The sequence below is a fragment of the Cuculus canorus genome, chromosome 24 (assembly GCF_017976375.1).
Source record: "Cuculus canorus isolate bCucCan1 chromosome 24, bCucCan1.pri, whole genome shotgun sequence".
NCBI classification, from domain to species: domain Eukaryota; kingdom Metazoa; phylum Chordata; class Aves; order Cuculiformes; family Cuculidae; genus Cuculus; species Cuculus canorus.
Window position 1 is genome coordinate 3,159,477 of NC_071424.1, and position 22,112 is coordinate 3,181,588.

General features: G+C 52.6%; 2 protein-coding genes across 2 annotated transcripts in view; one reads left to right on the plus strand and one right to left on the minus strand.

Annotated features, from left to right (window-relative positions):
• Positions 1-3,435: 3,435 nt before the first annotated feature.
• Positions 3,436-7,076, plus strand: OLFML3 (olfactomedin like 3). Its single transcript, XM_054087647.1, has 3 exons — positions 3,436-3,599; positions 4,263-4,548; positions 4,976-7,076. The coding sequence occupies exons 1-3, from the start codon at positions 3,489-3,491 to the stop codon at positions 5,758-5,760; spliced, it is 1,182 nt and encodes a 393-aa protein (XP_053943622.1). The 5' UTR covers positions 3,436-3,488; the 3' UTR covers positions 5,761-7,076.
• A 7,882-nt stretch (positions 7,077-14,958) lies between these two features.
• SYT6 (synaptotagmin 6) overlaps positions 14,959-22,112 on the minus strand; it is a 42,694-nt gene continuing 35,540 nt past the window's right edge. The window contains exon 8 of the mRNA XM_009569769.2: positions 14,959-18,840. Coding sequence (XP_009568064.1) covers positions 18,769-18,840 — 72 coding nt within the window. The 3' untranslated portion in view covers positions 14,959-18,768. The remainder of the gene's footprint in view (positions 18,841-22,112) is intronic.

Sequence of the window (22,112 nt, forward strand, 5' to 3'; positions counted from 1 at the left end):
CCAATTCCTGTGATCAGGAAGACATTGCGCCCTGTTTCACAAGTAGTAAAGAGTTTTCTGTGAAGCCCTAACACGGAAAAAAAATAAACCTGCCCACAGTTTTGAGCAGAGCTTGACCACTCTCCCGCAAGCAGATTGAAATGGCCATTTCTCACCAGTCCCGGTAACGTGCTTGGACCCGATGAGATGCGCTCGCAAAGCGTGGTCTCATCCCTTCCACTGTCCCAGTTTCCAAGAGTATTGGAACAAGGAGGACGAGGTGGAAATGACATAGGTAAAAGGAAACCCTCTGTTTAAAACGCATTGTCCATTACCTTGAAACTCCTCTGCCGTGCACGGCCTGAACCCAGCAGACAAAAGCCCACCCCAGCAGGGCCAGGTTCTCATCGTGGCGTCGGCTGCTCCGGCGGCTGTTGGGGTGCCCGGTTTAAGGCTTGTAGGCTGCTAAGGAGACCCATCTCTGCTTCCCGTGCGTTTCCAGCCTTCACATTAGGATAAGGAATTGACACCTCATTGCTGGAGCCGCTACACACACTGTGCAAAGAGGTGCTGTCTCTGCATAGGAATTGGAGTCCTTTAATTCTCTAGAAATAGTTTGGGACTCACCCTTGGAATATTGGATAACCACGGCCCCGGACGGACTCGTCTGTGGTTCCCGAGCTCTTGAATCTGTTGTTCCTGTTGCCTGATGTGTTTGCAGCTGTGACAGAGGCAACTGCCGAGGCTTTCCTGCTTAGCACCTACTTGATGGGATGCAGTAATTTACCTCTGACTCCGCAATTTCTTTTAGTACACGAAACTAAATTGCTTCTAAATGACCGGATTGGCACAGCCCTGCTTTCTTTCTTTTTTTTTTTTTTATTTAAACTTCTGAATGGTGCCGCATGTCCACATGGTTGTTTGTTGCTAAACTTTATATAATGTGTGATTTCAGACTCGGCTTGGAATATATCTATCTCACTACATGTAGCAGTACATTATATGTAATGTTAGTATTTCTGCTTGGATCCTTGATATTGCAATGGAATTCCTACTTTATTAAATGTATTTGATATGCTAGTTACTGTGTAAAACTTAACTTTCTTTTATGGTTGTGCTCTTCCTTTTTACCAGCCGCTAGATACAGGTAGTTTCTGACAATTACTGATCTATGTTTGTATTGCTGATGTACTTAGGGGGTATGTAAAAATCATTTTAACAAAAGAAATAGATATTTAAAAATTTAATACTAACTATATGGGGAAAGGGTCCATTGTGAAAACATAGTTTATCTTTGGATTCAATGTTTGTCTTTGGTTTTACAAAGTAGCTTGTATTTTAAGTATTTTCTACATAATATGGTAAAAATGTAGAACAATTGCAATGCATCAATAAAAAGGGTTAATTTTCTGTACTCTATCCATTTGTTCGCCTGATCTGTTAGAGGGGGTGGAACACAGTTTTGGGGGTACCTGGGCTGAAATGGGAGCAGAGCTGCTCCTCCGTTGCTGCAGTGGTGTTGGGGGTGAGATCCCTCGCAGCCCCGTTTCGGAGCAGGGACGCACCGTGCGGGGTGACGCAGCCCAGCCGTGGCTCCTGTGGGCCCCATCCAGCTGTGCCAGCTGTGCCCCTGCGGGGTCCCTGGGGCTCGGCAGCGATCAGGGGGGCTCGGGGTGGGGAATCAGCCGGGATCGTGAGCTATCTCAGGTGAGAAGGAGCTTTCCTATTGCCTTGGCTTCTATTCATAAACCATCCAACTTCACCCTTCCGACTGTGGGAAGCGGCTGCTGCGTCACCTCGAGCTGCTCTGACCCTGCTTAGGATGCGACCTCTCCCTTCGGATTCTGCCTGGCACTGCGATGCCCAGGAAGGCTTCAGCAGGAATCACAGACAGAATCCTCCACCTTCCCAAAACCTCTGGTTTGGGCAGGGAGGGCAGAGGAGGGCTCCACGTTTGCTGTTGGCACTTCTCCAGGGAGCACCTCAAAAGCCTTTGGGCAGGATGGTGGGTGCAGAGTGCAGGGACGAAGGGTTCTTCTCTGGTCTCCTGTCCTGGCAGGGGTGACCGAAGCCGGCAGCCCAGGCTTTCCTAGTGCAGGGGCCAAGCCCAAACCCTGCCAGCGCAGCAGCTTTGTGGGGTACCCTGCATGGTCCAGCAGGATCTGGGATGCATGCTGTGGGATGCAGGATGCAGGAGCACTAGATGGCACACTTGCCCAGCAGCGCTGCAGCCCTGCGCATGGATGCAGCCAAACCTCAACCCGTGCAGTTCTGCAGCAGCACAGCCCAGAGACCCCCTGGGCACGGCGGGTGGCCCGGGCTGTGCCAGCAGCATCCGCAGGCCTGGGAGGCGCAGGCACGGCTGCCGGCCTGGCTGCATCCCGGGCACAGAGCTGCAACTTCTGTCTGTCCTGCTGCAGCCTCTGTCTGTCCCGCTGCAGCCTCCCTCCATCCCTGTTCCCCATTCCCTACTCCTCACTCCCTGATCCCTATGGCCCATTCCCCGCTCCTCACTCCCTGATCCCCATTGCCTGCTCCCTATTCCCCATTCCCTGTTCATCACTCCCTGTTCCCCATTCCCCATTCTCTGCTTCTCACTCCCTGCTCCCCATTCCCCATTCTCTGCTCACCGCTCACTTCTCCCCATTCCCCACTCCTCACTCCCTTCTCCCCATTCCCCACTCCTCACTCCCTTCTCCCCATCCCCATTCCCCACTCCTCACTCCCTTCTCCCCATTCCCATTCCCCACTCCTCACTCCCTTCTCCCCATTCCCCACTCCTCACTCCCTTCTCCCCATCCCCATTCCCCACTTCTCACTCCCTTCTCCCCATCCCCATTCCCCACTTCTCACTCCCTTCTCCCCATTCCCATTCCCCACTCCTCACTCCCTTCTCCCCATTCCCCACTCCTCACTCCCTTCTCCCCATCCCCATTCCCCACTTCTCACTCCCTTCTCCCCATCCCCATTCCCCACTTCTCACTCCCTTCTCCCCATTCCCATTCCCCACTCCTCACTCCCTTCTCCCCATTCCCCACTTCTCACTCCCTTCTCCCCATTCCCATTCCCCATTCCTCACTCCCTTCTCCCCATCCCCATTCCCCACTCCTCACTCCCTTCTCCCCATTTCCCATTCCCCACTCCTCACTCCCTTCTCCCCATTCCCATTCCCCATTCCTCACTCCCTTCTCCCCATTCCCATTCCCCACTCCTCTCTCCCTTCTCCCTTCTCCTCACTCCCCATTCCCATTCCCCACTGCTCCCCAGAGGCACCAGCAGCACCGTGGTGGTGGTGGTGGTGGTGGTGGTTGTGGTGGTGGTGATGGTGGTGGTGATAGTGGTGGTGGTGGTTGTGGGGTGTCAGCACGGACACCCTCGGGGGCACGAAGGAGTTAACAGTCCTGGGGCTGCGCTGGGGGAAGGAGCAGCTTCTCCTCCCCTCACATCTGGATTCCATAAGGGCTTCGAGGCCGGAGCATTCCTGAGCGCTGAGCTGGACGGTGCGGCCCATGGCGGCCATGAGGCCCTGGCACTGCCTGCTGCTCCTGCTCCTCGCCCCGGCCCTGCGCGCCCAGCAGCAGCTCATGGAGTACGTGGAGCGGCGCCTCAGCCTTCTGGAGGTAAGGGACACCCCTCACCCGCCGTGCCCCGTGGCACCCACGGCGCCCGTTCTGCCCCTCTTGGCCCGGTGTGGAGCTCCCGGTCCTTCCTGCCCATCGCCCGCAGGAGCTGGGAGCAGCCTGGGGGGACGAGGAGCCGGGATGGGGTGAAGAGGAGCTGGTGTGGAGGGGTGAGGAGTCGGGATGGGGCGAAGCAGAGCTGGTGTGGGGTGACAAGGAGCCGGAATGGGGTGACGCGGAGCTGGTGTGGGGTGATGAGGAGCCAGGATGGGGAGAAGCGGAGCTGGTGTGAAGGGATGAGGAGCCAGGGTGGAGCAAAGCAGAGCTGGTATGGAGGGATGAGGAGCTGGGATGGGGATGAAGCGGAGCTGGTGTGGAGTGATGAGGAATCAGAATGGGGTGAAGCAGAGCTGGGAGCAGTCTGGAGTGACGAGGAGCCAGGATGGGGCGAAGCAGAGCCGGCGTGGGGTGCCCGGGTCCCCACCCACATGAGCATCGTGGGCACAGGAGCGTGATGGGCATGGGAACAGGCGGATGGCGGGAGTGCAGCATTGAGTGTGCAGAAGAATGCGGGATCATGGCAGGATGGGACCCAGAGAGGTGAGCAGCAGGGGTTCAGTGCCGTGTGGCCCTGGGGGCTCAACGTCTCCTTGTCCCTCCCAGGAGAGGATCTCACAGTGGCACGACCAGAGCAGCCGCTACTCCACAGAGCTGCGGGACTTCAAGAACCAGGTGCTGGGGATGCTCGAGGCAGCAGAGAAGGAGCGGGAGGCGATGCGGACAGAGGTGGAGAGCACGGCTGTGCGCGTGGACCGCCTGGAGCGTGAAGTAGACTACCTGGAGACTCAGAACCCTGCACCCCCCTGCGTGGAGGTGGATGAGACCTTGATGGAGAAGCAGGTGGCCACAGCCAAGAAGAGGAAGAACGAGAAGTACACCAAGCTGACAGGTGAGGAGCTGCCACACCTCCCTGGGGAGATGGTTCTGGGTTAGGGGTTGCTGGCGGTCTTGCAGCTTACCCAGGTTCAAGTAAGTCTCCCCTGGCCACATCCCAGCAGGACACATCTCCGGGTGCCTCTGACACCAAACCCCACATCCCCACAGCTGCCTGGGAGCCACATCCAAGCCTTGGGCCAGAACCTTGGGTTCCTCAGAAGCCCTTGGGGGAGGGATGGGGTGAGGGTGGTCTCCCCTGTCCACGGCACTGGGGGAATCCTCAATGCCCCCAGGAACGGCGCTGCAACCACTGGGGCGAGTTTGCAGGGCTGAGGGCTGGGCTGGGGTGCAGGGGACGTGTGTCAGCGTGCAGGGTGGGAGCAGTCCCTGCCACAGGGCCAGGTGCCTTCCAGGCTTTCACAGCTGCCCCATTCTTGCAGACTGCAGCGACACCATCGCAAGCGTCAGAGCTATGAAGATCCTGAAGCGTTTCGGCAGCACCTCGGGGCTCTGGACCAAGGATGCCGCAGGGACCTCTGAGAAAATCTACGTCTTTGATGGCACTGCCAACGACACCGTGTATGTCTTCCCTCGCATGCGGGAGTTCACTCTCTTCTCTGCCACCCGCAAAGCCGCTCGCATCAAGCTGCCCTACCCTTGGGTGGGCACTGGGCACCTCGTCTACGACGGGCACCTCTACTACATCCGCCAGCAAGGCTCCTTCCAGGTGATCAAGTTCAACCTGGCCAACAAGACGGTGGTGGACAGCTCGGTGTTCCCAGCTGAGGAGCAGATCCCCGTCTTCGGGCTGTCTCCCTTCACCTACATCGAGGTGGCGGCAGACGAGGAGGGGCTCTGGGCCATCTATGCCACCAAGGATGATGAGAAGAACATATGCCTGGCCAAGCTGGACCCCACCTCGCTGGACATTGAGCAGATGTGGGATACGCCGTGCCCGCGGGAGAATGCCGAGGGTGCCTTTGTGGTGTGCGGGGCGCTACATGTGGTCTACAACACCCGCCTGCCCAGCCGCTCCCGCGTGCAGTGCGTCTTCGATGTTAGCGGCACACTGGCCCCCGAAGACGCCTCCCTCGTCTACTTCCCCAAGCGCTACGGCTCCCACTCCAGCATGAAGTACAGCCCCCAGGAAAGGCAGATCTACGCCTGGGATGATGGTTACCAGATCATCTACCGCATGGAGATGAAGAAGAAGCTGGAGGTGTGAGGGGCCGTGGTGGGGCGTCCCCGCACCTCCATCCATCCCTCCTGGGCAAGCAAGGCTCTGCCTATCCGCCCCACGGGCCACAGCCACCCCGGCGTGGGACGGCACCTCCGCCCTGTCTCCCATCACTGTGAAACGAAGAAATGCTGGACCCCAGGCCCCCGTCTACCCTCCAGCCCCGGCACCAGGCGTCCCTGCGCGGGACCACCCTGCGGAAACCTGGACTAATTTAATGAGATTCTCCTCTCTGTGATATAATGAATAAATACTACGCAGCGAGCTTGGCTGCCTGCTTGGGGGGCATGTGGGTCTGGGTTACCAGAGCTGCGAGCTCCACCTTGCCCCAAGGTCACCCCAAAGGGCACTTCCTAAGAGTGGGGTGCTCGTGGGGCTGGGCAGAGCAGTGAACGCTGGCAGCTCCTTGGGCAGAGACTGGGCAGGGGTTTATGTAAGACGGGGCTTCAGGCAGGGTTCTGCTGCAAGGAGACCTCAGGGCTTGGCGAGGGCCAACTTGTTTTGCGTGTACAAAACTGAGCAAACAGCAAAATCCCTTTATCTGAGAGGACAAACGGTGATTTTCCTTGCGTGCCACAGAGGTGTCCTTGCCAGCAGGGCCCAGATGCTGCTGCTTTCCCAAGGTCACTTCTAGTGAACCACAGCCGTGTTCCCCCTGTTTTGCAGAATCAACCCCTATAACCCAAAATGAGTTATAAAGCAGGTATGTTTATTTCCAGCGCTGGAGTGAAAGGAGGTTCTCCTCCAACCCCCCTGTCTGCTTTCGCTCATCACCCCCACGGCCGCAGAACCCTTCACAGAGGGACGCAGCACCCCTGAGTCCCTTCCCGTCCCCACAGAGCCCCAGCGGAGATGGAACAGGGGCTGCGATGCTCTTGGGACAGCAGCTCTGCCATATCCAAGGCTGAAGTCCCCATTCCCAGTGCCGTGGCCACAGTAGGTGGGCACAGCCCCACGAGCCGTGGTACCGCATCCCCCAGTCCCTGCCACATCACCCAGCAGTGACGGCCCCACGCGCTGCTGCTTGCACCGCCCTGGGGAGGGTGCAGAATCCAAAGATGCTGTGGGCTGCCCAGAAACTCGGATCTAGCGTGATTTGTTCTGGTCACAGCGTCTTGAGAGCACAGAGGATGGATTACGAGGAGCTGATGTGTTGCTAACTATCCCTTTTACAACATCAGAGAGCGCTTCTTGGGACCAACACTGAGCATGTGGAGCCATGAGAGGGCCTCGGGTTGGTGAGGATCGCATCCTCCCACTCCAGGACTAAGGGTCATGGGTGTCCTGGGGTCACCTGCCCTCCCTGCCTCTCCCCGGTGCTCTAAAGCCGGGCATTCGGCATCCCCTCGCACCCACCTCCAGGGAAGCTGTCCCACGATGTGGCAGTGGCTTGGTATCTGCTTCAAGTTCTTCTGAATTATAATTAAAATATCTTTTGCTTACACAAGAAAACTGTTTAAATCCACACTTTGAATGACTGTAATTGGATGGTGCTGAAAGTTCAACACACAGTGCAAGTCAGGCAGAGAAATTATCCAAGTGTGAAGGACTCTGTGCACTGTCAAGTTAATTCATAGCCCTTTTCAAGATCCATAACTATGGTAACAGAAATATAATTTTCAGAAATCACACAGTTGCAAATAATTATGCCAATGATTTCTCTACCTCGAATTAAAATTGATGGGGTGGTAATGATTCTGCACCAGAAACCATCTTCCAACCTGACCAAGTCCTGCAGGACCTGCCGGTGGCTCCCATCCATGGATGTGGGGGGACCCTGCGGATGCCCTGAGGGGAGGAACTGGGTTTGTATAAACACTCTGGAGAAAAGAGAAGCGAGATGGAAACATAACTGCAGTGCCTGATGGGGTTCCAAGGCGCAGCACTTATCTAGCACCCCATACCTTCAAAGTACTTCAAGAAACATCAACTAATTAATACTCGTAATAGCTCCCATAAAGCAGCAGAGCATTATCTTTGTTTGCTGACAAACACAGACATGAATCAGATGTTTGATCATTAAAAGAGGCTCAGCTCCGAGCTGGCCGAAGGCGGCGAAGGGTGGCGTATGGTCCCATATAGACAGGACGATGGGGTCAGACTCTGTTCGGTGGTGCCAAGTGACAGGAAAAGGGGCACTGGGCACAAACTGGAGCACGGGAAGTTCCACCCGGACACAAGAAACAATTTCCTTCCTGTGCGGGTGCTGGAGCAATGGAACCATCTACCAAGGAGATTATGAAGTCTTCTTCTCTGGAGGAATCTCAACACACCTGAATGTGCTCCTGTGCAGCTGCTGGAGGTGACCCTGCTGTAGCGGTGGGTTTAGACTGGGTGAGTTCCAGAGGGCTCTTCCAGCCCCACTATCCTCCGATTCTGTGACAGACACTTGCATGGGGCGAGAGAGCTCAGAGGAAGCACAGCTGAGCCGCTCTCCTTCCTGACAACCCGGAGGAGAGCAGGGTTATTCACAGGAGAAAAGCAGCCAACGGTTATGGACAGGTGTTCCTGTTCACCGTGGGATGGAAAGGTGCACCTGCCCCAACGCCTCCACCACCTCCGAGGCCCCACGCATCCTTTGCTGCCTGCAAACACGAGAGTTCATCCCCTGCTGGGGATTATTGACTTCTTCACTTCTTGCTTAAATATTTATCAACCCCATGAGGAGAAAGCAAAGGTTGTGGCACAGCTGGTGGGAGGCACAGAGCCCCGAGTGCCCCCAGAGGTGTTAATTGCCCCCACCAGCCTCTCTGTTCCCTGCAGCTCTGAAGGACAACCTGGTCCTCTTCTCCAGGGGAGGTTTTTAGGCTCTTCATTTCCAAGTGCGTGGTCCTGCTCCGCTGCCGGGGCAGAGGTGGCTCTGGGACCAGGGCTGCCCCTTTGCCCCTGTCTGCGGCTCTCCACGGGCTCAGCGTGGGGTGGTTGGTGGGTACCAAAACCCCTCCACAGCTGCGGCGCTGTTATCACATTAATATTATCCCTTTCCTTAATGAGGGGTTAGTGAGAAATATGCTAATGTGCCCGCTCCCATCAAGTCACCGCTTTCCTTGTGAGTCTGCAGCTCCTTCTGCTTTAATTGCCAGATATTTTATCTCTTTAAAGAGTCGTCTCTGTAAGTAATAATCCCTTTCATCTCTGCTCTCTCGAAAACTGCTTCTCTTTGGAAGGCAATCTGATAAAGTAAATTGAGAAGTTATGCTAACAGTCGGAAAGAGAAAGTAAGATCTTCCGGCTAATTTTTCCCCTTTGTCTAATTCTCAAGGATATCGGTTTTTTCTTCCCTCCCTGATTTTGTCGGCTCACAGGAGCTATTGATAAAGCGAAATGGCTCTGCATGCAGTATTAGAAACAAGGGAACCGAAATTAAAAGTAGGCAACTTAAACAAGCGTATTATAAAGATGCTATTGTATGGGAACGAGAAGGGGGGGGGGATTTCTCCATTTAATACTTCCATAATGGCTGGTTGGCAAGTTTAATCACAGGCTTTTAACTTCAAATAGGTGTTTCTGCCCACGTAACATCTGGTTGAGGTCTAACTCGTCACACATGAATTGGGGGGGTAACAAAGCACCCTGCCCAGGACCGCGTGGCAGAGGTGGGAGGATTCCAGAGCCAGGGACGATGCCGCTTCCTTGCAGTCCTTTGCACTTCCTAATGGAAAAGTAGAAGAAGCCAAACCAGCTTCACCAGGAACGTGTGTTCGGAGCTCAGGGGAGAGCTCAGGTCTGCGGCTTCATGTCAGCGTGGGCTGGGTTGAAGCTAAATCCTCCTCTTCGGAGCGCTGCCGGCATCCGGCCAGGCACGGCTGGGGTGAGCCAGCGATCGCCTCCTGGAGAGGACATAGTCTCCTTCCTTAGCCAGGGGGATCCTCTGATTACTGACAGGGATTTAAAGACCTGTTCTTGATCCCAGCTCTGTGCTGTTCCTGGTTTTCCCCTCCTTGGTGAACTCTGGATCGACACGGCCGTGTTACGGCTGTGGGAACAGGAGGGTCCGGAATTGGGGGCGTAGTGGTGGGGACTGCAGGGACAGGAATGCTGAGGTGCCTGGGAAGGCTTTCCTGGGATGCTGGTCCTTCCGCAGGGATGACCTTTGCCTGCTGTGCTGCGAAGCCCAGCACCGGCTGCTCCACGCCTGGGGGTGGTATCCCTGGGGTCCCCTCCACTACAGCCTTTCCCGCCTGGGGGGAGATGATGATGATGATGATGATGATAGCTTTGAGACTTTGGGTGTGTTCGGCTTGCTCCTGCTTCCCCAGCCCCACTTTTCCTCCTTGAACACCAACCCCAGCCATTCCCTCTGTGGCGCAGAGCTGCCCCACGCCCCCACCACGACATCGCTGCTGCGTTGGTGTGTAGCAGCTCAAAGGAAGGGATAGAAGCTGAAGAATCCTTTAAAAAGCTGGATTCTGCAGAACTGAGGGGTCCCTGCAGGGCTGGCTTCCCCCCGGCTCAGCCGACGGAGCTCCCCTCATCCTACCCAGCTCCGAGGTGGATGCTCCTTCCATTCCTCCTGACAGGAAGACTAAAAATAAAGTCTTCAAATTTATTGCTCACAGCTCTGTCAGAGAAGCTGCGGTTTGTGACACAGTTTTGTTATTTTCTGGACATTTACTGAGAGGCTTTGCGGTTATTCCAGCACTTTGATCCAGGCGGATCACTCGACACGCTCTGCTCCGCTCCCCTTTGTGCTAAGGTATCTGACTCCATCCAACACGGATATTGCTGACGCCGAAGGACCCGCACAGGCAGCTTGAACCATCCCAGGGATTTTACGCATCCCGTCGTCTATGGGATTTCACCAGGATTTTCTTTGGGGTGTTATCATTACTAATACCGTTATAATGAAATATGTTTCCCGAGGACAGAAAAATACCAGCTCAGCGATTCAGCAAAGCAGTGGTTTAATTCTTTCCTCTCTGAAAATCAGCTCCTCGGAGCCGTTCTGGAATAGATGGGAATTTCCTACTGAATTCATGCTCCTGAGGCAAAAGCACTGAAGGATGCAGTGATGCTCCCTAGGCAAAGCAGGGCTGGGTTTTCCCTCCCCAACGCCTCCAAAAAACACCAGTTAAAGCTTTGGGTGTCTGTTTGTGCCACGGAACACAGGGTCTGGGCTCCTCAGACCCCTCACGTTGCCGTTAGCCGGACGGGACAGGGGTCGTGTCCTGCCCCGGTGGCTCGAGGACACGGGGCTGAGCGCCCGCAGAGCTCCTGTCCTCCTGCTGCAGGTGTCTGACAACGCAGAGAGAGAGCGATAACCATGGTAACTGGGATCATTACAGAAAATTGCCACCATCGCTACCGAGGTAGGGTCAAAACAAAGAGAAATGACCAATTTTTCCGTTTCTAATAAAACACAGGAGTGCATTATGGACTCACTAATTGCTCAGCTAAATGGATTCCTCAAAAATTACTTACAACCCCTTGTAAAGGAAAACGATGCGAAGACGAGCATTTCTAGGGAATTTCTCCTCCAAGGAAAAAACGGAAAGTCTGATTAAATCCATGAGGCAGAGCTACTGGAAGAGCATCTGTCGGAGATGCTGGCGCGGAGGGCAGAAGCGCCGCCGGCCCTTCGTTGGGGCTGAGAGGTCGCACAAAGGCGGTCGCTGAGAGGTGTTGGCAGTGCCAGACCTGCGGCAGCGTCCTGTCCCAGACCTGGGACACGTGTGTCCCTCTTTCCGCTCCCAGAGGGCACTTGGCGGTCCCGTTTGGAAAGCAACGACTTAACAGACCGTGCAACTGAGGGGAAAACGAGTGCAATGAAATTAGTGTTAATGCATCAATGAATTTGCAATGGCAAACCAGTCCCTGACCTCCAGGCAGCTCTGTGCCAAGTGCTGGAGTCCAGCCATGAATTTTACAGTCCTTATCTTCCGGTTTTCGGTCCCTTTTAACCTAAAATTGCTTTGAGCCTCGCAATCTGCAGGACTTGAGAGCCAAACACCGGGGCCACAGGCAGAGCCGGGCTTTGTCAGCGGCTCCTGAAGGGGATCGCTCCTCAAAGCTCTGCGCTCCGTTGTCGGCTCTTCCTTGACTGCAGATTTCTAGGAAATGAGGGTTGTAAATGAAAAGTAGGTTTCCCCAACTGAGCCACCTCCAGTGTCTCTGCCATCTCCTTCTTCCCTCCGTTCCCAGTTCAGGTTTGCTTCGGTGATAGAAAGATTCAGGTTGTTATAGAGTAAATGAAGAAAGAAATATCATTTAATCAGGAGGCACGGATGCAGCTGAGGTGTCCGCACTCTTTCCTGGGATGGATATCTTGGCACAGGCTTTTCCACCCAGAGCGCTGGTCGCCGCCCCATCGTTCGGGGTGGGAAGGAGGGTGTTCCAGATTCTAATCTTCCATCTTCACTCTTCATTTCTTCCTCTGGCTAAAGAAATCCCTATTAAACCTAGTCTCCAGCCATCCTAACGGGTGGTTGTTGCTGGAATATCTGCCGATCCCACTCCTGGCAGCACATGCTGTCTCCTGCGGAAACATCTTATTTTATGCTGATCATTCGCTCTCGTCAGACAAATTCCACGTTTCAAAGGAGCTTGGTTTTTAAATACTCTGGATTTGTGACAGGAACTGATAAAGACCTCCACTGGCATTTTGGCATCTTTCTTTGCTCATGAGAGGGGAAAGAGTGCGGGGCAGTGGGTCGGGGCGTGAGGGGATGGGGTGCCAACCTCTCCTCCTTGCTGCACCCACCACCATCACGCTCCACAATGCAGAGAGAGCTTGTCCCACGCCAGGGACGTTCTAAACCATCCTCTCTTTCGGAGCAAGGAATCCAAAGAACCTGCTGGATGCGTTGCTGCAATCTGGCGCAACTCTGTGTTGGGTGATGGTGCCTGGCAGTCGCTGTCGGAGAGAGAGCCCTGCGGGGACCGGGCAGGGCATGACCTGCACCCACAAACCCGTGAGACCTACGAGTCTGCAGAGCTGAGCCATTTCTGCTGGCTCATTCCCCAAGGGATCTGCAGAGTTGAGGCTTTGGACGGCCGGTATCTCGCTGGGAAGCAGCTGTGTGTGCTCACCGGAGCTGAGCACAGCTGCATCCGTGCTCCCGGGATAGCGTTTGGCTGCTCCCAAGACACCAGGGATGCTCTGACCATGCAGCCCAGCATTGCAGGCACCCGAGGAGGAGAATCCTCTGCCATCCTGGGGCTGCAGCTCTGCCCTGCTCCAGGATGAGGGGGAAAATTCCCTATGGCACAAGGGCGAGGGCGGCGAAGCCCTGAGGAGCGGCCAGCTCTGGGCAGAGCAGCTCAGCACCCCTGCAGAACACTCACAGCGCGCAGCAATTAGAGCTTCATTAGATACAGCCGAGGTTACACAACCGGTAGAAAGGTCCTCCTGGTTTCTCTAACTATTATGTCCTAGAAAATCTGCATTAATTCATCCCTGGCAGGTGGGGGCCGTACAGGATTGCTGTGCCTCAAACTGCAGCTTTGGGAGCAGAAGTGCTCGAGGGGTTGCAGTGTGCTCCAAGCCGGCCAGAGCTCCTGGACACGGCCCAATCCTGTGGGTACAAAGCCCCAGAGCAGGGAACAGGGCTGATGGAGCTGGGGGGAGACACTGTGGGGCATCTGTGGCTCGAGACCGGAGAGTTAGGCAGGGATGCCAGGAGGAATTTGGCAGAGCGATGAGCTAAATCCTCCTTGATTCCTGTAAGCCGTCCAAGAGGAACACCAGCAAACTGCTTAATTAAAAAATTGCTGCTCTTCCACTCCATCCCTCGTGGCAAGGAAGAAGCCCTCATCATCCAAGGAGATTTGAAACGGAGAGGGAGGCGCAGCGGCTAAAGGCAGATTAGCAGAAAGTCTTCCACTTTGGAAGTATTTCTAGATGTGGGTTTGGTGAGTGACCCCCATTTCCCAGTACTCTGTTTGCTGTCGGATGGGTCCTGGCAGTGCCAAGAAGATCCCGGGGGCAGAATCCCACCGCTCCTCCAGCCCCAGGAGGGACCGCAGGGATGGTGGTTTGGCTGCACCCACTGATGAGACTCTGCCAGTCCGGTTCTGGGGGGCTTTCTCCCCTAATCCAATCCCTGCCTGCCACCTCTGGTGCTGCAGGTAACCGTGTCCGCACTTGGCTTTGGTGCCAGCTGTTCCCACGGCAACGGAACATGCTCTGGATTTGCCTTGACCCATTCTGAGGTGCTTTATTAGCTTTAATGAGCCGCATTTTTAATAGAAGCTCACACTGGACTTTTGAAATATATGTGCTTTAAATTCCATGTATTTTAATTAAAAAATGACACGGGAACATAAGATATGTAATTATATTTGCATGACTAACACACTGGCTTAAAATATATATAAATAAAGCTGTTAAACATAATTACAAATTATCTTTGAGAGAAGTCCGGGGAGGGGGGGAAGAAAAAAACCAACCCATCTCTTGAACATTCAAGTAGCGTTTCCACCGAAGGCTGACTGCAGGGGTTTGTGAGCCGAGCAGAGCTGCTGGCGCGGGGAGAAGGATACAGATTTTCTAAGCCTGTGCATCTGCAAAGAGGAGATGAACTCCGCTTCTGGGCTTCTTCATCCTGGAGAAGAGAAGGCTCCGAGGAGATCTTATAGTGACCTTCCAGTACCTGAAGGGGCTACAAGAAAGCTGGAGAGGGGCTGTGCATAAAGGCTTGTGGGGATGGGATGAGGGGGAATGGGTATAAACTGGAGAGGGGCAGAGTTAGACTAGATAAAAGGAAGAATTTTTTCACTATGAATGGTGAGACACTGGAAGAGGTTACCCAGGGAAGCTGTGGCTGCCCCATCCCTGGAGGTGTTCAAGGCCAGGTTGGATGGGCTTTGGGCAGCCTGATCCAGTGGGAGGTGTCCCTGCCCATGGCAGGGGGTGGAACTGGATGATCTGTAAGGTCCCTTCCAACCCAAACTATTCTATGAGTCTATGATCCCACGATTCTCCAAGTCTCCGCTGCAGCACCAGCCTCTTGACAACCCTGAGTTTGGGGTGATGCTCCGACAAAGTGGACAGACGCTGCCCAAACCCTACCGGGCACAGTGTCCCCAATGCGCTGCAGCTGATATGACGTGGGTTTCCCAAGCATAGTGTGCAGGAGGTCCCCGGAGCTGTGCCCGCTGGAACCGGCGTGGGATGACCCCTTCCTGGGCCGTGTGCCCCATCCCCACGCGCCCCGGCAGCTGCTGTGCCGGCAGAGATGGCAGAGAAACCATAGCGATGGGGTTTGTGCACTTTGGAGCGGTGACTCCGTATAAATGACAGAGTGTCTAGTCCCAGCGAGGTCATCCTCGCATGATGCATTATAACTAGAAATCAAATCCCTGACCCGGCATTTAAATCGGAGCACAACCATACAGCTACGGATCATCTTAATGGCAGGAAGAACGATCAGGGCCCTGGAGAGAAAACCTCCAGCAGAATGAGAATGAGAAGGCAGGGACTGCCGGATTAGAGAGACGATTAAGAGAGCAAATAACAAAAGTGGAAAAAAATGGAGAACAGAGAGAGAATGGAGATAAAGATAGCAAAGAATGGGGTTATACTTTTCTCAAATGAGCTGTGATTTGCTGTTTAATTTATTACCTTATGATATGAGCGCAGACATCGTGGGGAACAGCTGCTCCTGCCCCATCCCAGCTCCCTGCGCAGTGTGAGAAGCAGAACTTCACCACAGCTCAAACTCACCCTCCGTTGGTGGTTTTTCACTTTTTTCTCGTATACTGAGTTCCTTTGTTCATGAATGGGTGGGACTTGTACAGAGCAGCGCAAGGGACCAGTGGGGTTCCACTTCTCCCCCTGTCCCCATCATTAAGCCAGTAATTAAGAGGCAGCCCTCACGCCAGTATCTCTTGCCCTTCCTGCATTCAGACTTTGTTCTATGAAATCGGAGACTGTGAGGCTAAAACTAAAAAGAAAGGGGAAATAATAACAAAAAAAAAAGGAAAGTCTGGGAGCGCTGCTGTGTGTTTATTTTGCTTGCAGTACTCAAAATAAAATAGGCTATTCATTTGTGGCTTCTTGTGAACTCTGCAAACGACCAGGAGCCAGTACTTGTTCCGTACTCCCGGTGGCCACACATCGGGGCCGCCTGGCATCAGTCTCCCTGGCAGCCTGGGATGGTGCATCCGGCCCTGGAGCAACACAGGCAGCACCGGGTGTCCTTCCCGAGGAGTGAAATTTGTCTCTGCGGCGAGTCCCACAACCAATTCCCCCGAGGGATGTGGCCCCGTGATGGGTTTCCTTATCCTGCTTGGTAATAATTTAAGCTGCTCTGTGAGGTCTTATTGTACGGTTAAGAGTGGGATGGAAAGTGAGGAGCAAGAAAGCAAATTAACTAATCCTTGTATGGCGCTTGTGCCGGGCTCAGCTCCTTTTTGGAGTTATAATCCCTCTCGAGATGAAAGGGAAATGTTTGTACTTGTACAGTATATCTCATTTCCATTAGAGTGACCAATCTTCTCGAGTGGCTGTGTTGAAGCAACGACAAACACACAATGGTTTGATTATCCCCACGCTGAGGGACGTGGCAGCATCTCAGCGTTTAAAGCGTGAGTGCAGGGGGCTGAGCTATCCGGGCGTGGGTGTGGTTCACTGGCGTGAAATCCAGTTTTCCAGAAACACAAGTGACAGCCAGTATTGAGTGGGAATTGATTATCAGTGTGAAGCAAGGCTTAAAAATAGAGGCTTTGTGTCAAACCCCACGTATGTTTTGACTAAATCCTAGAGAACAAGAAGAATGGGTAAAAGACAGAGATTGCACAGAGAGCACCAAAACCCGAGAAGCCGGGATTAAAGAAGAAAAGGCTCTAAGTGGGTTAGTGCAATTAGAGATCGTCAAATGCTGTCCTTGCACCCAGCTGGGACGCTGCCGAGGCTTCTTCTAGGTGTGTCTGGCATTACAGGAGCTTTGATCTACGGTGCTCCAAGAGGCACTCCCACCTCACGGCGTGAACCACCCGAGGCAGGGTTCAGCTCAAGCCATGGGTCAGGGGCATTGCGGTCAGTTCTGAACCACCCACCACTGTAAGTTCATGATTCTGAACGGGTAGAAAGTCTTTCCTATAACAAGATCCAGAACTTTCCCAGAACAGTTGAGTTGTCTCAAAAAGGGACATTCCCAGCCAGGTCCCTCGGTAGATGTTTACAGGGCTCCTCGTGCCGGAAAGCTAATGTAGTTTTACTACCTTTTCGTTTCAGTGAACTGTAAGTGCTTGAAATACATACGTTTTTTTTCTGTGACCGATGCTCGGCCGTTCCCCAAGGGATGTGTGTTGCCTCTTCCAGGAAGACCAAGAACTGCAGAGTTTATGGGCGAAGGAGCGTCTGCTCCGAATCACGCTGTCTGCCCTTGCTGTGCCTCTCACCACACCAGGGTCTGTCATTATTACATTTTAGAGTATCTGCTGTGATAACTGAAACCATCTAAAACCACAGAACACACAGTTACTGCTTTCACAAAAGGAAGAGTTCCACAAGGCAAGGCAAGACTTACAAATAAAATCCTTTTATTGAGTTTCTGCTCCTATAGCGTGTGGCACATAAAGAGAATTAAGACACCGGGTGTGATGAGAAATTATGTGTTTGTCCTTCAGTGAGCAAAGGATTCATCTCATCCAGAAAAAATGATGCAAACAAGGACCCTTCTCTGCCGATCACGGTACTCGGTGATGGCTGATGCTGTGACATATAGCGAAATGGAAACCGAAGCTGACCTGAAGGTTGTGGCCAATGGATGCTTTCTCCTCACCCCATGCGAGGAGAAAAGGCTGCCTTGCTAGCTAATATTGTTTTCACTTGAAACCAAAATATTTGCATTTACTTAATTAAATTACGGTGGAACAAACAGCACAAATGTATTTATTAACTCAGATTAAAATCCATAGTGAGAAAGTGTCCGGAATCCTCAGCTGCCTGCTAAAGAGCGGCTGGCTGAGCTGTGTTTGCAAAGCTAGTGCTGCTTGGGATGTTTTAATTTCGCTTTGGCCTCAGCAACCAAGGAACCAGCGAAGTTTCATTTTTCTCGAAACTTGATCTTCCTCCAGGGTTTGGGCCTCAGAAACTTTTTTTCATTAAGGAAGTGCTGATCACTCAAGAAAACAGCGTGGATGTTTGGGGTTTTTTTTAGCTTTGGTTGTGTTTCTGTATTTCCATTTCCCCTTTTGTTCATCCTTCGTTGCTCGGATGATACAAAAAATGAAGACCTAGTGTTCATGCAAGGATGTCACCTATTTCTGCAGCATCTTTCCTGCTTTATGTCCAAACCCAACTCGCGACAAAGCTGTTCTCTCCACTGCGCTCCGGATAACGGGGTGATGTACGGGGGATGTGTGGCAGCTACAGAGGGGTCTTGAGAAATTGTTCATGCAAGTAGCTCTAAAGAAACTTCAAATACAGGGCAAAACCCGAGTTTTCTGCCCTAAGGAATTGAGGGCATTTCGTATACGTGACACCAGGAACGTGGGATACACACTGCACAAACTGCTGACAGCTCGTAACACCGCTACACGGACGGGAAAGCCGTGAGCAGGCGGCTGGGCTGGGGCTGACCACAACAGCCAGGAGCTGCTCGCGGGTCGGGAGAAGCTCCTGGTGTCTCTCGCTGCTACTCAACGGAGTGGGCACAGACGGCAGCGGGGCCGATTCCTCTCCTCTCCTGGCCGCTGGTGCTGCCCGCGGGCACACAGCATCTCTACTCTTCTCCAGCCTTCAGACACACTACAAACTATTTTACACGTTATTTTACAGTCCAAGCTTCCAGCTCATGTCTCAGCCCTCCTTCCTCTCTTCTGGAAACAGATCCGTACAGTAAAAGCCACAAAAAAAATACATCACCTTGGGAGACATATTAGACAAAGACGTAGTTGACCACGAAACGGGTTTCTGCCTTTACTTACGAAGGAACAACTAGACTGGAAAGTCTCGCTGCTGCCACTACGACTCGGCAACACGTTACTGAGGCTGTAGGCCAAGGGCAAAAATCACTCGGTTTAGTCCTGTTTTCCTCGCCGCTCTCCGTATCACGGGGTGGGTGGTGGTTTGGGTGAGGGACAGGAACCCTGGCTGTCAAAGCTTGCGGCCCGGCCGTGCCACTGGTGGGAGGAAAAAGAAAGCAAGACTGAGCAAACAAGAGAGGTGATCTGAAACCCTTTCCCAACCCCTTCACCACTCCGCCCGGCTCCTGCGCTCTGATATCTCTTCTACCGCGTGTTCCATCAGACACACGCGTTTAACCACTCAGGAAGAATTACCCAACAATTTGCTTTATTGCTTTGTAAATCAATTCTCGGTCGTGAGGGTAAAAAAAAAGGGTAAATAAACTGTATCTATATGAGCCACGAAGACAAAGTTTGTTCTCCGTTGAGCTTTCTGTAGTTGCCTGGTCCGGTGCTGTTGCCTTCCTGTTATAGAGACACTGCCTAATTAAGCAAAAATTACTCGAGTCTTTCCAGTCTGGCGATGTGGCTTCACAGAAGCTGTGTCCACATTTCTCAGAGTGAAATCAGAGTCAGTGGATATAGCAAACATTTTTTTTTGCCATACATATAGGATCATAAATTATTATTCATCTGCCTTGGGGGCTATTATTCTAATTCAAACCCATTATTCCTCCAGCTTTGGAGCACTTGCCCATATCACCATCCTGTTTTATTAAATTCAAATGACAAATGATAGACGTCTCCCAGAGACAACAGGAGGCAAAGCACTTCCACTGCTCCATCCCATCCCCTGCTCCGGATCCGATCCCTCCTCGAGCCAAAGCTCTTTGCTGGCTGACATTAATGCTCGAGTGCGTACGAGTTTCACTTCTGTGGGTGAAAAACAAAGGGTATGGAAAGTTTGTCCTTCCAAACAGGCTGCCCTTAGGCAAGAAAACAGTTCTTCCTGTGTTTCTCATGTCAAATGCATTTGCTAAAATCCTCAAGAAACAAATAATATGGATAAAACCTCCCCGTAAGAATTACCAACAAACCAGCAGATGAGCAGGAATTAAACAGAATTGGGCTTTCGGCAGAGTCCTTACCAAGCTTCTTGCGTTGCTCTGCCTGCAGTAACAGGGACAACCTTTGCTACTTCAAAAATGAGATGAAACTTCTGCGAGAGGAGGTTCAAGTGACCAGTGTGCTGTGAGGAACCGGGAGATATTGTTTTCTTCGTTTAATTAGCAAAGGTGAACCATTCGTTGCATAATCAACAGTCAGGAAGAGTTCATGAAAGTCAAACATGCCCTAAAGGCTGGAAGAGGGTGGGTTTGCATATCTTTAAAGATAAATGGCTGTTCTTCATGATGGTCATGACTTGGCTCTTAGCAAAATTGTCGGTTTTTCATCTGGAGAATTATTTTAAACAAATAAAAGATCCCATTCTGACTGTCAGAGGGACTCGGCCACATCAAAGACCCATTTTGCATTACGCTGCTGCTGCTGCTCTGCAGTATCGGGCAGAGTTTGTCTTTCACAGATAACAGGGACTTTTCCAGTATTCAAGAAGTCCTCTTCAAAGCCTGGAAAGATGAGCTGTAATTTTGTATTTCTTTTTATAGCCTCATCACTTAACCTGGCTGATGGATGCCTTACGGAAACAACAATGGGTGGGATGGGTGAAGCAACCTGGGAGGCTGAGGCTACGGCAGTGGGCACCAGCAGGACCTCGGGGCTGAAAAATGGGAACAGGTTTGTGCTGGGGCAATAGTTCATCGCCAGAATAACTTCAAAATGCAACAGCAAGAGGGATTCTCATCTCCTGTTCACAAACTCTCCTTCTGAACAGCTGTGTGAAGAGGATAGCGCTTAGAAGCCTGTAATTAATGATTCATTTGCACACATTCTCTTTTTAATGATGATGGTCCTTAAAGAAGTGCCATCATTGAAGTTTGTTACTCACTGTTGATAAATATGGAGCAATCATAGCCATGAAGAGAGTTTCCTAAACGCCCCAGCGATGGAAGAGAAGAAAGAGCAACACCAGTTCATGGAGAAAGGGCCCAAGCCATGTTGACGACCCAGAAATGAGGAGTTTGGGCCATGTTCGCACAGCAGTGCAGCTGGTGGGACAGGCTCGATGCTGTCCACCCCCCTCATGTTGGTCAGTCAAGGAACCACACCTGCAATGCAGGACAAGGCTGGAGAACAGCCCAGGGAGTACAGCTCCAAGGGCATTGGTGTCCATCCTTCCGTCCATTCGTCCTTCCATCCATCCATCCATCCATCCATCCATCCATCCATCCATCACCACTAGGAGCTGGAGACCAGAGCTGGTGCATCCTGGTGATGGTATTACTGGTAACCAGTAGAATCTGGGATTCTGAGCTCTAATCAAAATGTAGTGGAAGTGCTTTTCTTGGCCAGAGTTGTTTCAAGGCACTCCAGGCATGACAGTACGCATGTAGGATAGTACAGGAATTCCAGATTCCACAGCGTTTTCCGCACCCATCTGCAGTCCCGAGCCGTGCAGGGGGTGGGACACTCAGCTGCAGAGCGGCACGGAGAGACGGCAGCGGGCACCGAGCTGCTCTGTGCTCCCGGGCTAATGGCTCGTCATCTGTTTCTCAATTTATACCTTCAAAAAGCCAATTCAATCTTAGCTTTCCTGCTTCCACTCTAAGATCAAGCGCTCAATCAGGAGAGACACTGAGGTACGGCAAAGGCCATTTCTAATCACTAGAGCAAACAGAGGCGAGCGTGAGGATCAACTAGAAGGCAAAAGCTCCATTTGCCAGTGCCCAGCAGCAAACGCTTTTGAAGATGAAGATAGAGAGGACAACTCGGGATACCAACACAGCCTGAGCCCACCCCTACAAAGACACCAGGGTGGAAAAAGGATGGAAGGTCAACTGCTTCTCCCCAAAGCATCTGCGTTCAAAAGCAGATGGACCAGGAGGTGCCAATCCACGTGGCTCTGCCAAAGCGCACGGCCGCGACCCTCAGCCCCCACCGCAGAGCCCCTGGATGGCCTCCGTGTGAGCGGAGACCTGAGCCCACGCTACAGGATACAAAGCACAAATGGCTTTTAAGAAGTGCGCAAGCACATACGGAAAAGATGATGCGATTACTTCTAACCGACAGATACTGTTTCCCGTTAATTTTTCGCCAGGAGCCCGTGCCTTTTCTGTTTGGGTTTTTTTTTTTTTGAGGCTGCACAGGGGATTTGCAGACAGCAGTGCTACAACTTAAAAGGGCAAATAAGCACAAAGACCATTTGCTCGCTGGTTCTGTGCGCTAGCTTGTGGCAGAAATACCAGAGCAGATGATCAGAGGCTTTTTTTTTCCCTTTTCTTTTAAGCAGAGCTCCTGACCTGTGCACCGGGGGGGTGAAATGATTCACTCAGGGGTTTTTTTTCCAAAGTCTTAGGGTCTCAGCAGTG

Coding starts and splice junctions, on each gene's coding strand:
- OLFML3 (XM_054087647.1), top strand. CDS start 3,489: ATGGCGGCCATGAGGCCCTGGCACTGCCTGCTGCTCCTGCTCCTCGCC. Junction 3,600..4,262: donor GGCGCCTCAGCCTTCTGGAG/GTAAGGGACACC, acceptor TGTCCCTCCCAG/GAGAGGATCTCACAGTGGCA. Junction 4,549..4,975: donor GAAGTACACCAAGCTGACAG/GTGAGGAGCTGC, acceptor CCATTCTTGCAG/ACTGCAGCGACACCATCGCA.